The sequence below is a fragment of the Petromyzon marinus genome (assembly GCF_048934315.1).
Source record: "Petromyzon marinus isolate PM22_M1 ecotype Great Lakes invasive population chromosome 75 unlocalized genomic scaffold, UKy_Petmar_22M1.pri1.0 chr75_unloc.3, whole genome shotgun sequence".
NCBI lineage: Eukaryota > Metazoa > Chordata > Hyperoartia > Petromyzontiformes > Petromyzontidae > Petromyzon > Petromyzon marinus.
Genome location: NW_027422615.1, coordinates 503,660 through 518,297, shown reverse-complemented (window position 1 = coordinate 518,297; position 14,638 = coordinate 503,660). Strand labels below are relative to the sequence as shown.

General features: G+C 59.4%; 1 protein-coding gene across 1 annotated transcript in view; it reads right to left on the bottom strand.

Moving 5' to 3' along the window:
- Nucleotides 1-2,154: 2,154 nt before the first annotated feature.
- Nucleotides 2,155-14,638, bottom strand: part of LOC116958292 (uncharacterized) — a 39,231-nt gene continuing 26,747 nt past the window's right edge. The window contains exons 4-6 of the mRNA XM_076058471.1: nucleotides 10,360-10,445; nucleotides 9,541-9,677; nucleotides 2,155-2,880 (exon numbers count right to left, since the gene is read on the bottom strand). Coding sequence (XP_075914586.1) covers nucleotides 2,263-2,880; nucleotides 9,541-9,677; nucleotides 10,360-10,445 — 841 coding nt within the window. The 3' untranslated portion in view covers nucleotides 2,155-2,262. The remainder of the gene's footprint in view (nucleotides 2,881-9,540; nucleotides 9,678-10,359; nucleotides 10,446-14,638) is intronic.

Here is a 14,638-nt window from a genome sequence, read left to right as displayed (position 1 = left end):
TGAGGGGGGGTGAGTGAGGGGGGGTGAGTGAGGGGGGTGAAGTGAGGGGGGGTGAGTGAGGGGGGTGAGTGAGTGGGGTGAGTGAGGGGGGGTGAGAGAGGGGGGGTGAGTGAGGGGGGTGAGAGAGGGGGGTGAGTGAGGGGGGTGAGAGAGGGGGGTGAGTGAGGGGGGTGAGTGAGGGGGGTGAGTGAGGGGGGTGAGTGAGGGGGGTGAGTGAGGGGGGTGAGTGAGGGGGGGTGAGTGAGTGGGTGAGTGAGTGGGGTGAGTGAGGGGGGTGAGTGAGGGGGGTGAGTGAGGGGGGTGAGTGAGGGGGGTGAGTGAGGGGGGTGAGTGAGGGGGGTGAGTGAGGGGGGTGAGTGAGGGGGGTGAGTGAGGGGGGTGAGTGAGGGGGGTGAGTGAGGGGGGTGAGTGAGGGGGGTGAGTGAGTGGGGTGAGTGAGTGGGGTGAGTGAGTGGGGTGAGTGGGGTGGGGGAGTGAGGGGGGTGAGTGAGTGGGGTGAGTGAGGGGGGTGAGTGAGGGGGGTGAGTGAGTGGGGTGAGTGAGGGGGTGAGTGAGGGGGGTGAGTGAGGGGGGTGAGTGAGGGGGGTGAGTGAGGGGGTGAGTGAGGGGGTGAGGTGAGGGGGGTGAGTGAGTGGGGTGAGTGAGGGGGTGAGTGAGGGGGTGAGTGAGGGGGGTGAGTGAGGGGGGTGAGTGAGTGGGGTGAGTGATGGGGGGTGAGTGAGGGGGTGAGTGGGGGTGAGTGAGAGGGGTGAGTGAGGGGGGTGAGTGAGTGGGGGTGATTGAGGGGGGGGAGAGAGGGGTGAGTGAGGGGTGAGTGAGGGGGTGAGTGAGGGGGTGAGTGAGTGGGGTGAGTGAGGGGGGTGAGTGAGTGGGGTGAGTGAGGGGGGTGAGTGAGGGGGTGAGTGAGGGGGGTGAGTGAGGGGGGTGAGTGAGGGGGGTGAGTGAGTGGGGTGAGTGAGGGGGGTGAGTGAGGGGGGGGAGTGAGGGGGGTGAGTGAGGGGGGTGAGTGAGGGGGGTGAGTGAGTGGGGTGAGTGAGTGGGGTGAGTGAGGGGGGTGAGTGAGGGGGGTGAGTGAGGGTGGTGAGTGAGTGGGGTGAGTGAGTGGGGAGGGTAGAGTGAGAGGGGTGAGTGAGGGGGGTGAGTGAGGGGGGTGAGTGAGGGGGTGAGTGAGGGGGGTGAGTGAGGGGGGTGAGTGAGGGGGGTGAGTGAGGGGGTGAGTGAGGGGGGTGAGTGAGGGGGGTGAGTGAGGGGGTGAGGTGAGGAGGGGTGAGTGAGGGGGGTGAGTGAGGGGGTGAGTGAGGGGGGTGAGTGAGTGGGGTGAGTGAGTGGGGTGGGTGAGTGGGGGTGAGTGAGGGGGGTGAGTGAGTGGGGTGAGTGAGGGGGGTGTGAGTGAGGGGGTGAGTGAGGGGGGTGAGTGAGTGGGGTGGTGAGTGGGGTGAGTGAGGGGGGGTGAGTGAGGGGGGTGAGTGAGGGGGGTGAGTGAGGGGGTGAGGTGAGTGGGGTGAGTGAGTGGGGTGAGTGAGGGGGGTGAGTGAGGGGGGTGAGTGAGTGGGTGAGTGAGGGGGTGAGTGAGGGGTGAGTGGGGGGTGAGTGAGGGGGTGAGTGAGGGGGGTGAGTGAGGGGGGTGAGAGAGGGGGGTGAGTGAGGGGGGTGATGGAGGGGGTGAGTGAGGGGGGTGAGTGAGGGGTGAGTGAGTGGGGTGAGTGAGGGGGTGAGTGAGTGGGGTGAGTGAGTGGGTGAGTGAGGGGTGAGTGAGGGGGGTGAGTGAGTGGGGTGAGTGAGTGGGGTGAGTGAGTGGGGTGAGAGAGGGGGGTGAGTGAGGGGGGGTGAGTGAGGGGGGTGAGTGAGGGGGGTGAGTGAGGGGGTGAGTGAGGGGGGTGAGTGAGTGGGGTGAGTGAGGGGGGGTGAGTGAGGGGTGAGTGAGGGGGTGAGTGAGTGGGGTGAGTGAGTGGGTGAGTGAGTGGGGTGAGTGAGGGGGGTGAGTGAGGGGGGTGAGTGAGGGGGGTGAGTGAGGGGGGTGAGTGAGTGGGGTGAGTGAGGGGTGAGTGAGGGGGGTGAGTGAGGGGGGTGAGTGAGGGGGGTGAGTGAGGGGGGTGAGTGAGTGGGGTGAGTGAGGGGGGTGAGTGAGTGGGTGAGTGAGGGGGGGTGAGTGAGGGGGGTGAGTGAGGGGGGTGAGTGAGTGGGGTGAGTGAGTGGGGTGAGTGAGTGGGGTGTGAGTGGGGTGAGAGGAACAATCAAGAGCTTGCTCTGTACGGCCTGTCATCAATGTGACGCAGCTGTGTCAGCCACTGACACAGCTGCGTCACCGCAGGGGTCACGGCAGGGGTCACGGCAGGGGTCACGGCAGGGGTCACGGCAGGGGTCACGGCAGGGGTCACGGCAGGGGGTCACGGCGCAGGTCACCGGGTTGGTCACGGCAGGGGTCACAGTACGGGTCATGGCAGGGGTCACGGTAGGGGTCACGGCGCGGGTCATGGCAGGGGTCACGGCAGGGGTCACGGCAGGGGTCACGGCAGGGGTCACGGCAGGGGTCACGGCGCAGGTCACCGGGTTGGTCACGGCAGGGGTCACAGTACGGGTCATGGCAGGGGTCACGGTAGGGGTCACGGCGCGGGTCATGGCAGGGGTCACGGCAGGGGTCACGGCAGGGGTCACGGTAGGGGTCACGGCAGGGGTCACGGCAGGGGTCACGGCAGGGGTCACGGCAGGGGTCACGGCAGGGGTCACAGTAAGGGTCACGGCAGGGGTCACGGTAAGGGTCACCAGTTTGTCGCGGTCCTCGACCGACTGGAGATACTGAGCTTGGCCTTGCTGGGACTCATCTCGCTTCTTGAGGTAGGGCTCGATGGACTTGTACTGAGCGTAGAAGTTACTCATGTCCTGTACACAGTGGTGGGGGGAGAAGGTGGGTGGGTGGGTGGGTGAGTGAGTGGGTGAGTGGGTGGGTGAGTGGGTGGGTGAGTGGGTGGGTGAGTGAGTGGGTGGGTAGATGGACTTGTACTGAGCGTAGAAGTTACTCATGTCCTGTACACAGTGGTGGGGGGAGAAGGTGGGTGGGTGGGTGGGTGAGTGGGTGGGTGGGTGAGTGGGTGGGTGGGTGAGTGAGTGGGTGAGTGGGTGGGAAGATGGACTTGTACTGAGCGTAGAAGTTACTCATGTCCTGTACACAGTGGTGGGGGGAGAAGGTGGGTGGGTGGGTGGGTGGGTGAGTGAGTGGGTGAGTGGGTGGGTGAGTGGGTGGGTGAGTGGGTGGGTGAGTGAGTGGGTGGGTAGATGGACTTGTACTGAGCGTAGAAGTTACTCATGTCCTGTACACAGTGGTGGGGGGAGAAGGTGGGTGGGTGGGTGGGTGAGTGGGTGGGTGGGTGAGTGGGTGGGTGGGTGAGTGAGTGGGTGAGTGGGTGGGAAGATGGACTTGTACTGAGCGTAGAAGTTACTCATGTCCTGTACACAGTGGTGGGGGGAGAAGGTGGGTGGGTGGGTGGGTGAGTGGGTGGGTGGGTGAGTGGGTGGGTGAGTGGGTGGGTGGGTGGGTGAGTGGGTGGGTGGGTGGGTGAGTGAGTGAGTGGGTGGGTGAGTGAGTGGGTAGATGGACTTGTACTGAGCGTAGAAGTTACTCATGTCCTGTACACAGTGGTGGGGGGAGAAGGTGGGTGGGTGGGTGGGTGAGTGGGTGGGTGGGTGAGTGGGTGGGTGGGTGAGTGAGTGGGTGAGTGGGTGGGAAGATGGACTTGTACTGAGCGTAGAAGTTACTCATGTCCTGTACACAGTGGTGGGGGGAGAAGGTGGGTGGGTGGGTGGGTGAGTGGGTGGGTGGGTGAGTGAGTGGGTGGGTGAGTGGGTGAGTGAGTGGGTAGATGGACTTGTACTGAGCGTAGAAGTTACTCATGTCCTGTACACAGTGGTGGGGGGAGAAGGTGGGTGGGTGGATGAGTGGGTGAGTGGGTGAGTGGGTGAGTGAGTGGGTGAGTGAGTGGGTGAGTGAGTGAGTGGGTGGGTGAGTGAGTGAGTGAGTGGGTAGATGGACTTGTACTGAGCGTAGAAGTTACTCATGTCCTGTACACAGTGGTGGGGGGAGAAGGTGGGTGGGTGGGTGGGTGAGTGGGTGGGTGGGTGGGTGAGTGGGTGAGTGGGTGGGTGGGTGGGTGAGTGGGTGAGTGAGTGGGTAGATGGACTTGTACTGAGCGTAGAAGTTACTCATGTCCTGTACACAGTGGTGGGGGGAGAAGGTGGGTGGGTGGGTGGGTGAGTGGGTGGGTGGGTGGGTGAGTGGGTGAGTGGGTGGGTGAGTGGGTGAGTGGGTGAGTGGGTGAGTGAGTGGGTAGATGGACTTGTACTGAGCGTAGAAGTTACTCATGTCCTGTACACAGTGGTGGGGAGAGAAGGTGGGTGGGTGGGTGGGTGAGTGAGTGAGTGAGTGGGTAGATGGACTTGTACTGAGCGTAGAAGTTACTCATGTCCTGTACACAGTGGTGGGGGGAGAAGGTGGGTGGGTGGGTGGGTGAGTGGGTGGGTAGATGGACTTGTACTGAGCGTAGAAGTTACTCATGTCCTGTACACAGTGGTGGGGGGAGAAGGTGGGTGGGTGGGTGAGTGAGTGGGTGGGTGAGTGGGTGGGTGGGTGGGTGAGTGGGTGGGTGAGTGGGTGAGTGAGTGGGTAGATGGACTTGTACTGAGCGTAGAAGTTACTCATGTCCTGTACACAGTGGTGGGGGGAGAAGGTGGGTGGGTGGGTGAGTGGGTGAGTGGGTGGGTGGGTGGGTGAGTGGGTGAGTGGGTGAGTGAGTGGGTGAGTGGGTGGGAAGATGGACTTGTACTGAGCGTAGAAGTTACTCATGTCCTGTACACAGTGGTGGGGGGAGAAGGTGGGTGGGTGGGTGGGTGGGTGAGTGGGTGGGTGGGTGAGTGAGTGGGTGGGTGAGTGAGTGGGTAGATGGACTTGTACTGAGCGTAGAAGTTACTCATGTCCTGTACACAGTGGTGGGGGGAGAAGGTGGGTGGGTGGGTGGGTGTGTGAGTGGGTGGGTGAGTGGGTGAGTGAGTGGGTGAGTGAGTGGGTGGGTGAGTGAGTGGGTGAGTGAGTGAGTGGGTGAGTGGGTGAGTGAGTGGGTAGATGGACTTGTACTGAGCGTAGAAGTTACTCATGTCCTGTACACAGTGGTGGGGGGAGAAGGTGGGTGGGTGGGTGGGTGAGTGGGTGGGTGGGTGGGTGAGTGGGTGAGTGGGTGGGTGGGTGGGTGAGTGGGTGGGTGGGTGGGTGAGTGGGTGGGTGAGTGGGTAGATGGACTTGTACTGAGCGTAGAAGTTACTCATGTCCTGTACACAGTGGTGGGGGGAGAAGGTGGGTGGGTGGGTGGGTGAGTGGGTGAGTGGGTGAGTGAGTGGGTGGGTGGGTGGGTGGGTGAGTGGGTGGGTGAGTGGGTAGATGGACTTGTACTGAGCGTAGAAGTTACTCATGTCCTGTACACAGTGGTGGGGGGAGAAGGTGGGTGGGTGGGTGAGTGGGTGGGTGTGTGGGTGGGTGAGTGAGTGGGTAGATGGACTTGTACTGAGCGTAGAAGTTACTCATGTCCTGTACACAGTGGTGGGGAGAGAAGGTGGGTGGGTGGGTGGGTGAGTGGGTGGGTGGGTGAGTGGGTGGGTGAGTGGGTGGGTGGGTCGGTAGATGGACTTGTACTGAGCGTAGAAGTTACTCATGTCCTGTACACAGTGGTGGGGAGAGAAGGTGGGTGGGTGGGTGGGTGAGTGAGTGAGTGAGTGGGTAGATGGACTTGTACTGAGCGTAGAAGTTACTCATGTCCTGTACACAGTGGTGGGGGGAGAAGGTGGGTGGGTGGGTGGGTGAGTGGGTGAGTGAGTGGGTGGGTGAGTAGGTGGGTAGGTGAGTGGGTGAGTGAGTGAGTGGGTAGATGGACTTGTACTGAGCGTAGAAGTTACTCATGTCCTGTACACAGTGGTGGGGGGAGAAGGTGGGTGGGTGGGTGAGTGGGTGAGTGAGTGGGTGAGTGGGTGGGTGGGTGAGTGGGTGGGTGAGTGGGTGGGTGAGTGGGTGAGTGAGTGAGTGGGTGAGTGGGTGAGTGAGTGGGTAGATGGACTTGTACTGAGCGTAGAAGTTACTCATGTCCTGTACACAGTGGTGGGGGGAGAAGGTGGGTGGGTGGGTGGGTGAGTGGGTGGGTGGGTGAGTGGGTAGGTGAGTGGGTGGGTAGGTGAGTGGGTGAGTGGGTGAGTGAGTGTGTGGGTGGGTGAGTGAGTAGGTGAGTGAGTGAGTGGGTAGGTGAGTGGGTGAGTAGGTAGGTGAGTGGTGAGTGAGTGGGTGAGTGAGTGAGTGGGTAGGTGAGTGAGTAGGTGAGTGGGTGAGTGAGTGAGTGGGTAGATGGACTTGTACTGAGCGTAGAAGTTACTCATGTCCTGTACACAGTGGTGGGTGGGTGGGTGAGTGGGTGGGTGGGTGAGTGGGTGGGTGGGTGAGTGGGTGGGTGAGTGGGTGAGTGAGTGGGTAGATGGACTTGTACTGAGCGTAGAAGTTACTCATGTCCTGTACACAGTGGTGGGGGGAGAAGGTGGGTGGGTGGGTGGGTGAGTGGGTGGGTGGGTGGGTGAGTGGGTGAGTGTGTGAGTGAGTGGGTGGGTAGATGGACTTGTACTGAGCGTAGAAGTTACTCATGTCCTGTACACAGTGGTGGGGGGAGAAGGTGGGTGGGTGGGTGGGTGTGTGAGTGGGTGGGTGAGTGAGTGAGTGGGTGAGTAGATGGACTTGTACTGAGCGTAGAAGTTACTCATGTCCTGTACACAGTGGTGGGGGGAGAAGGTGGGTGGGTGGGTGAGTGGGTGGGTGAGTGGGTGGGTAGGTGGGTGGGTGGGTGAGTGAGTAGATGGACTTGTACTGAGCGTAGAAGTTACTCATGTCCTGTACACAGTGGTGGGGGGAGAAGGTGGGTGGGTGGGTGAGTGGGTGGGTGAGTGGGTGAGCGAGTGAGCGGGTGGGTGAGTAGATGGACTTGTACTGAGCGTAGAAGTTACTCATGTCCTGTACACAGTAGTGGGGGGAGAAGGTGGGTGGGTGAGTGGGTGGGTGAGTGGGTGAGTGGGTGGGTGAGTGGGTGGGTGAGTGGGTGGGTGAGTGGGTGGGTGAGTGAGTGGGTAGATGGACTTGTACTGAGCGTAGAAGTTACTCATGTCCTGTACACAGTGGTGGGGGGAGAAGGTGGGTGAGTGGGTGGGTGGGTGAGTGGGTGGGTAAGTAGATGGACTTGTACTGAGCGTAGAAGTTACTCATGTCCTGTACACAGTGGTGGGGGGAGAAGGTGGGTGGGTGGGTGAGTGGGTGAGTGAGTGGGTGAGCGAGTGAGTGGGTGAGTAGATGGACTTGTACTGAGCGTAGAAGTTACTCATGTCCTGTATACAGTGGTGGGGGGAGAAGGTGGGTGGGTGAGTGGGTGGGTGAGTGGGTGGGTGAGTGGGTGAGTGAGTGGGTAGATGGACTTGTACTGAGCGTAGAAGTTACTCATGTCCTGTACACAGTCGTGGGGGGAGAAGGTGGGTGGGTGAGTGGGTGGGTGAGTGGGTGGGTGAGTGGGTGAGTGAGTGGGTAGATGGACTTGTACTGAGCGTAGAAGTTACTCATGTCCTGTACACGTGGGGGGAGAGAGTGGGTGAGTGAGTGAGTGAGTGGGTGGGTGAGTGGGTGGGTGTGTGGGTGAGTGAGTGGGTGGGTGGGTGGGTGAGTGTGTGAGTGGGTAGATGGACTTGTACTGAGCGTAGAAGTTACTCATGTCCTGTACACAGTGGTGGGGGGAGAAGGTGGGTGGGTGGGTGAGTGGGTGAGTGGGTGGGTGAGTGGGTGAGCGAGTGAGTGGGTGAGTAGATGGACTTGTACTGAGCGTAGAAGTTACTCATGTCCTGTACACAGTGGTGGGGGGAGAAGGTGGGTGGGTGGGTGAGTGGGTGAGTGTGTGAGTGGGTAGATGGACTTGTACTGAGCGTAGAAGTTACTCATGTCCTGTACACGTGGGGGGAGAGAAGGGTGGGTGGGTGGGTGAGTGGGTGAGTGAGTAAGTGGGTGAGTGAGTGGGTGGGTAGATGGACTTGTACTGAGCGTAGAAGTTACTCATGTCCTGTACACGTGGGGGGAGAAGGGTGGGTGGGTGAGTGGGTAGGTGAGTGGGTGAGTGGGTGAGTGAGTGAGTAGGTAGGTGAGTGGGTGAGTGAGTGGGTGAGTGGGTGAGTGAGTGGGTGAGTGAGTGGGTAGGTAGGTGAGTGGGTGAGTGAGTGGGTGGGTGAGTAGGTAGGTGAGTGGGTGAGTGAGTGGGTGAGTGAGTGAGTGGGTAGATGGACTTGTACTGAGCGTAGAAGTTACTCATGTCCTGTACACAGTGGGGGGGGGGGGAGAAGGGTGGGTGGGTGGGTGAGTGGGTGGGTGAGTGGGTGGGTGAATAGGTGGGTGAGTGGGTGAGTGGGTGGGTGAGTGGGTGAGTGAGTGGGTGGGTGAGTGGGTGGGTGAGCGTGTGAGCGTGTGGGTGAGCGTGTGGGTGAGCGAGTGGGTTAGCGTGTGGGTGAGCGTGTGAGCGAGTGGGTGAGCGAGTGGGTGAGCGTGTGAGTGGGTGAGCGTGTGGGTGAGCGTGTGGGTGAGTGTGTGGGTGAGCGAGTGGGTGAGCGGGTGAGCGAGTGGGTGAGCGTGTGAGTGGGTGAGCGTGTGGGTGAGCGTGTGAACGAGTGGGTGAGCGTGTGAGTGAGCGTGTGAGCAAGTGGGTGAGCGAGCGTATGAGCGAGTGGGTGAGCGTGTGAGCGAGTGGGTGAGCGAGTGGGTGAGCGAGTGGGTGAGCGTGTGGGTGAGCGTGTGGGTGAGCGTGTGGGTGAGCGTGTGGGTGAGCGTGTGGGTGAGCGTGTGGGTGAGCGAGTGGGTGAGCGGGTGAGCGTGTGGGTGAACGTGTGGGTGAGCGAGTGGGTGAGCGAGTGGGTGAGCGTGTGGGTGAGCGAGCGTGTGAGCGTGTGGGTGAGTGTGTGGGTGAGCGAGTGGGTGAGCGAGCGTGTGAGCGTGTGGGTGAGCGTGTGAGCGAGCGGGTGAGCGAGTGGGTGAGCGTGTGAGCGTCTGGATGAGCGTGTGGGTGAGCGTGTGAGCGAGCGTGTGAGCGAGCGTGTGAGCGAGCGTGTGGGCTAGCGAGCGTGTGGGCGAGCGGGTGAGCGCGCGGGTGAGCGAGTGGGTGAGCGAGTGGGTGAGCGAGCATGTGAGCGAGTGGGTGAGCGAGCGGGTGAGCGAGCGGGTGAGCGAGCGTGTGAGTGAGCGAGCGTGTGAGCGTGTGGGTGAGCGAGCGGGTGGGCGAGCGTGTGAGCGAGTGGGTGAGCGAGCGTGTGAGCGAGCGTGTGAGCGAGCGGGTGAGCGAGCGGGTGGGTGAGCGTGTGAGCGAGTGGGTGAGCGAGCGTGTGAGCGAGCGTGTGAGCGAGCGGGTGAGCGAGCGGGTGGGTGAGCGTGTGAGCGAGTGGGTGAGCGAGCGTGTGAGCGAGCGGGTGAGCGTGTGAGCGAGCGTGTGGGTGACTCACGGGCACCAGGTCCTTGATGACGTACATGTGGGGCAGGGGGTAAACTCGCGATGCCTTGCCCAGACCCGTGTCGATCTTGCAGGTGCAGGCGAGGGTGTTGATGCCATCAATGTTCATGGCACACGACCCACAGATTCCTGCATGCCAACAACGCCGTCAACAACGTCGCGTGTGGGTGTATGTACGAGTGTGCGAGTGTGTGTGTGAGTGTGTGAGTGAGTGTGTGTGTGAGTGTGTGTGAGAGTGAGAGTGTGCGAGTGTGAGTGAGTGAGTGTGCGTGTGAGTGTGTGAGTGAGTGAGTGTGTGTGTGAGTGAGTGGGTGAGTTAGTGAGTGTGTGCGTGTGTGTGTGTGTGTGCGAGTGTGCGAGTGTGTGTGTGCGAGCGCGTGTGTGTGTGCGAGTGTGTGTGTGCGTGCGAGTGTGCGAGTGTGCGTGCGAGTGTGCAAGTGTGTGTGCGTGCGAGTGTGCGTGCGAGTGTGCGTGCGTGTGCGAGTGTGTGTGTGTGTGTGCGAGTGTGAGTGTGTGCGAGTGTGTGCGAGTGTGTGTGCGAGTGTGTGTGCGAGTGTGTGTGTGTGTGCGAGTGCGTGTGTGTGCGAGTGTGTGAGTGTGTGTGCGAGTGTGTGTGCGAGTGCGTGTGTGTGTGCGTGTGTGCGTGCGTGTGTGTGTGTGTGCGAGTGTGTGTGTGAGTGTGTGTGTGTGCGTGCGTGTGTGTGTGTGAGTGTGTGTGTGTGAGTGTGTGTGTGTGTGTGTGCGTGCGAGTGTGTGTGTGTGTGCGTGCGAGTGTGTGAGTGCCCGTGTGTGCGCGTGCGAGAGGTCTGACCTTCCCTGCAGGACCGCCGAAAGGTCAGCGTGGGGTCGACCTCGTTCTTGATCTTGATCAGCGCGTCCAGTACCATGGGCCCACAGCTGGACACAAAGACAAAGCCAAAGAGACAGCCCCCCCCTCGTGTAGCCTCAACAGCGCCCGTTAGCAGCGGCAGAGCGCCTCTGAAGGCGACCGGGCACCACTGTGGCACACGTACAGAGCCACCGCGCCCGGCCGCCTTTGTCTCCCCCACTGGCGAAGTCTACTACACCACCGTGGCGTACCGGATACTCGTTTGAGGCCGAGTCGACCTAGAGGGAGCAGGCTCAGGACCGGCTGCTCGGATACACACACACACACAAAGACAAAGATCCCCCGTGTAGCCTTTGACAGGCTGCAGGGGGCAAGTGCTGTTAGCGAGCACCTATGAAGGCTACCGGCACTGTAGCACGCAGTGATGGGGTGGTTGGCCGGCAAAAACAACCCCCTGCCTCTATATTCTAGGTTCTTTCGGTAAAGTCACCACGTAGAAGGGAAACAATAAAATAATAATAATAAAAATATATATATAAAAAACAATATAATTCTCAAGACGTTTCTACTGCAACACGAGCAAATCATCGTCAGGTGTGAAACCCAATCATCATCAGGTTTTCACACCTGATGATGATTGCTGCTTGTGTCGCAGTCAAAACGTCGCGAGAATTTCGTTGTTTTATGTTTTTATTATTTTATTGTTTCCCTTCCACGTGGTGACTTTACCGAAAAAAAAAAACCCTGCAGTCACGAAAGCTTTAAATCAAAATTTAAGCCCCTACCTCCCCGTGGTGCCGGGCAGACAACGCTGTCGTGGACAGCGCTGTGGCGGGGGAGGGACAATTCCGAATTGGCCTTTCCCCTCGGGGCGTTTGTAACCACCACAGCGGCTAAATGGGGGCTCTGGACGGGTGCGAGGGGGCTGGTAACCCCTCCACCTTCAATAAATGACCGCTAAACCAAGTCTACAATATCGAATTAATAAGCCTGTGCCGGAGGCCCCGGGAGGACAGGCGTCTATGACGTCTCCTGGCCAAACCCCATCTGGCGGAGCCAGGAGATTGAATCTCTAACCTCGGGGCTCCTCCAGAAACAACGAAAAGCCACTTCGTGTGGCCACGTGGAATGTTCGAATGCTCACTGCGGAGGAAAAGGCTGCCACTCCTCTGTTGGGAGCTGGAATAATACCGCCTGGATCTGTGGTATTCAGGAGGTCCGGTGGACCAGCTCCGTCTCCTACCACCATGAGGGGTGGACAGTCCTCTACTCGGGGCAGGAGACTACCAAACAACAAGGAGCGGGCTCTTCTTCTGAACAAAATGAAGGGGGGCGTGGGAGCGTGGCGGTGAGGTGTGGGAAGCTGTAAGCCCCAGGCTATGTTGGGCTCGCCTTCCCATCAACCGGAGGCGAGGAGTGGTGGTCGTGGTTACTTATGCCCCCACCGAAGACAAACATCCGTGGAGGGATCCAGGCAAGGCCGATGAGTCAGATGCCTTCTACGACCTCCTGTCACAGGTGCTAGCTCAAGTGGCCCCTTGGGATAGTCATCTTGTTGGGTGACTTCAATGCCCGAGTTGGTCATGATGCTGGCACCTGGTCTGGAGTGATTGGAAGGCATGGGCCAGATCAGCTCAATAACAACGGTAGGAGGCTGCTAGATTTTTGTGCAGCCCATGGGCTTGTAATTACCAACACGCTGTTCCGGCATCGGCGCCTCCACACAACATCATGGATGCATGCCGGGTCCAAGCAAGAACATCTGCTGGACTACACAGTGACGGACCAGCGGATGCGAGCCCATGTCCTCGACACCAGGACCTACCGTGGAGCTGATCTGCCCTCTGACCTTCGAATTGTCATCTGTAAGATGCGCTTGCCATTCTTACACTCCCATGGTAGGTGTACACCCAAGGACCCCATTCAAACATAAAGTGCCCTGGTCTCAGCTATCTGATGAAAGTTGCAAGCGAGAATTTCATCATCGCTTGCGGCTGGGGTTGGCATCGTCCCCCACTCCTCCAGATGTCGAGGGGAAATGGGCGAGGTTTAGGACTGACTCATGCAGCTGCAATGGCTGCTTTGAGTATGCGGTCCAGACCTCCCCAGAAACTCTTGCTGACAGAGGAGGTGTTCAGAATGGCTGAGAAAAAGTGACAGGCCCACTAATCATCTACAGCATCCCAATCAGAGAATGAGGCTTACCGCAGCCTTCGCTCGGAGGTTCGGAGAGCCGTGAGGTGCTGCAAGGATGGGTGGTGGTCGCGGGTTGCTGAGGAGATGGAGTCTGCCTCAATGGCCCACGATCACAAATCCCTATTTAACTCCATCAAAAATTAACCTGCAGCAGCACATCTATTACCATCATTAGGGGGAAAAACGGTGATCCAATCTCTGACCCCCAGGCACAGGTTTGCAGATTTGCTGAGCATTTATGTGAAGTCCTGGGGGAGGAGAAATCCCTCGACATGGAAAACACCGTGGGACAAAGTGGGGATGACCCTGCTGAGGCTGCCGTGCCTCAAATATTAGGAGGAAGAAGTCACCCCCTGCGAGTGGCTGGCTGTGGTGCCATCCGTTGAGGAAGTACTGAAGGCGATCCAGAGTCTGAGACCAGGAAAGACACCGGGCAGAGATGATCTCCCAAGCGAAATGCTGAGGGAGGGTGGCGTTTGTGCACAGACTGCCCTATATGACATCATAACAACAGTCTGGACCACTGGACGGGTTCCGCAGGATTGGAAAGATGCCCTTGTGGTCCCCCTCTTTAAGAAGGGGGACCGCATAGACTAACAGCTACAGGGGCATCTCACTCCGCAGTGTACCGGGAAAGGTCCTGGCAAGGATTATTCAACATCGCCTTGCCAGGCACGCCGAGGAGAGGCTTGCGGAGCCCTAATGCGGTTTAGGAAGGGGCGGTCCTGCACAGATGCCGTATTTTCTGTCCGTTTGCTACAGCAGAGGTGTAGGGAATTCCAACAAGACCTACATCTTTGCTTTATTGACCTGGTCAAGGCCTATGATACCATCAGTAGGCCTGGGCTCTGGGTTGTTCTTCATGCTTTTGGAGTCCCTGACCCCCTGCTCACGATGATTAAGGACCTTCGTGATGGTGAGCAGGCCCGGGTAAAACTACGTGGCCCGGAGTCGGAGCCATTCCCTGTTCACCTTGGGGTGCGACAGGGATGTCCTCTGGCTCCCACATTATTTAACATCTTTTTCGATCACGTAGTTCGTGAAGCCTTTGATGGCTGTTCCAGAGAAATTTCCATCTGGTACAGATACAATGGGAGGCTGATCGATGCCCGGGTGCGGTGAAGAGACGGCTCCCTATTGCTCAACCACGTTATGTATGCTGATGATTTGGTAATTGTCGCTCACTCAGAGGAGGAGTTGGAGACGTTGCTGCTGAGACTGAAGCTTGCCACCAAGAGGGTGGGGCCTTACCATCAGCCCCACTAAAACTAAGCACCTGCCTGGGTATTTTGTACCATCGGACACTCCACCCCCACAACTCCCAATCGGTGATAGGGCAGTTGTGGAGAGAGTGGAGAGTTTCCCATACCTGGGCAGTGTGCTTATGACCGGCTCCAGTTTAACAGCAGAGGTCTCACTCCGAATCAGTCGAGCGGCAATATCTTTTCATCGGTTGCGTAACGCCGTGCGGAAGCTACCTGGTCTGTCGCCCTGGACGAAGCTTCAGGTCTTCTCGGCCACAGTCATTTCCTCCCTTCTCTACGCTTGCGAAACGTGGACCCCCCCTAATGGAACATCTTCGCCGGTTGGAAACATTTAGGCTGGCCTGCCTACGATCCATCCTGGGTTTAACCAGGCTGGATTGTGCGAGGAGTTCACAAATCCTTGAAAGATCTGGGCAGGGTCCCATCGGTGAGCTCCTCCGGCAGGCAAGGCTGCGATGGCTGGGTCATGTAGCCCGCATGCCCAGCCACCGCATGCCAAAACAGCTTTTGTTTGGCCAGATCGAGGGGGCTAAACGGGCGCGGCACGGGCTAGAGAAGAGATGGAGTGATGTGGTACAGGAGGACGTGGAGCTGAGTGGACTTGCCGATGACCGGTACCAGCGGTGTCAAGATCGGCCTCTGTGGAGGAGGCTCGTGAAGGACGCTGCTACTGGGCAGTTGGAGGCAGTCGCCCTCCAACAACAACGGAGGGCGGAGGAGCGACGCTCAGAACAACGAGCGGAGCGCCGGGTGGCTAAAGCACAGCAGGTTGACACAGTAGGGGGCACAGGTGGTGCATC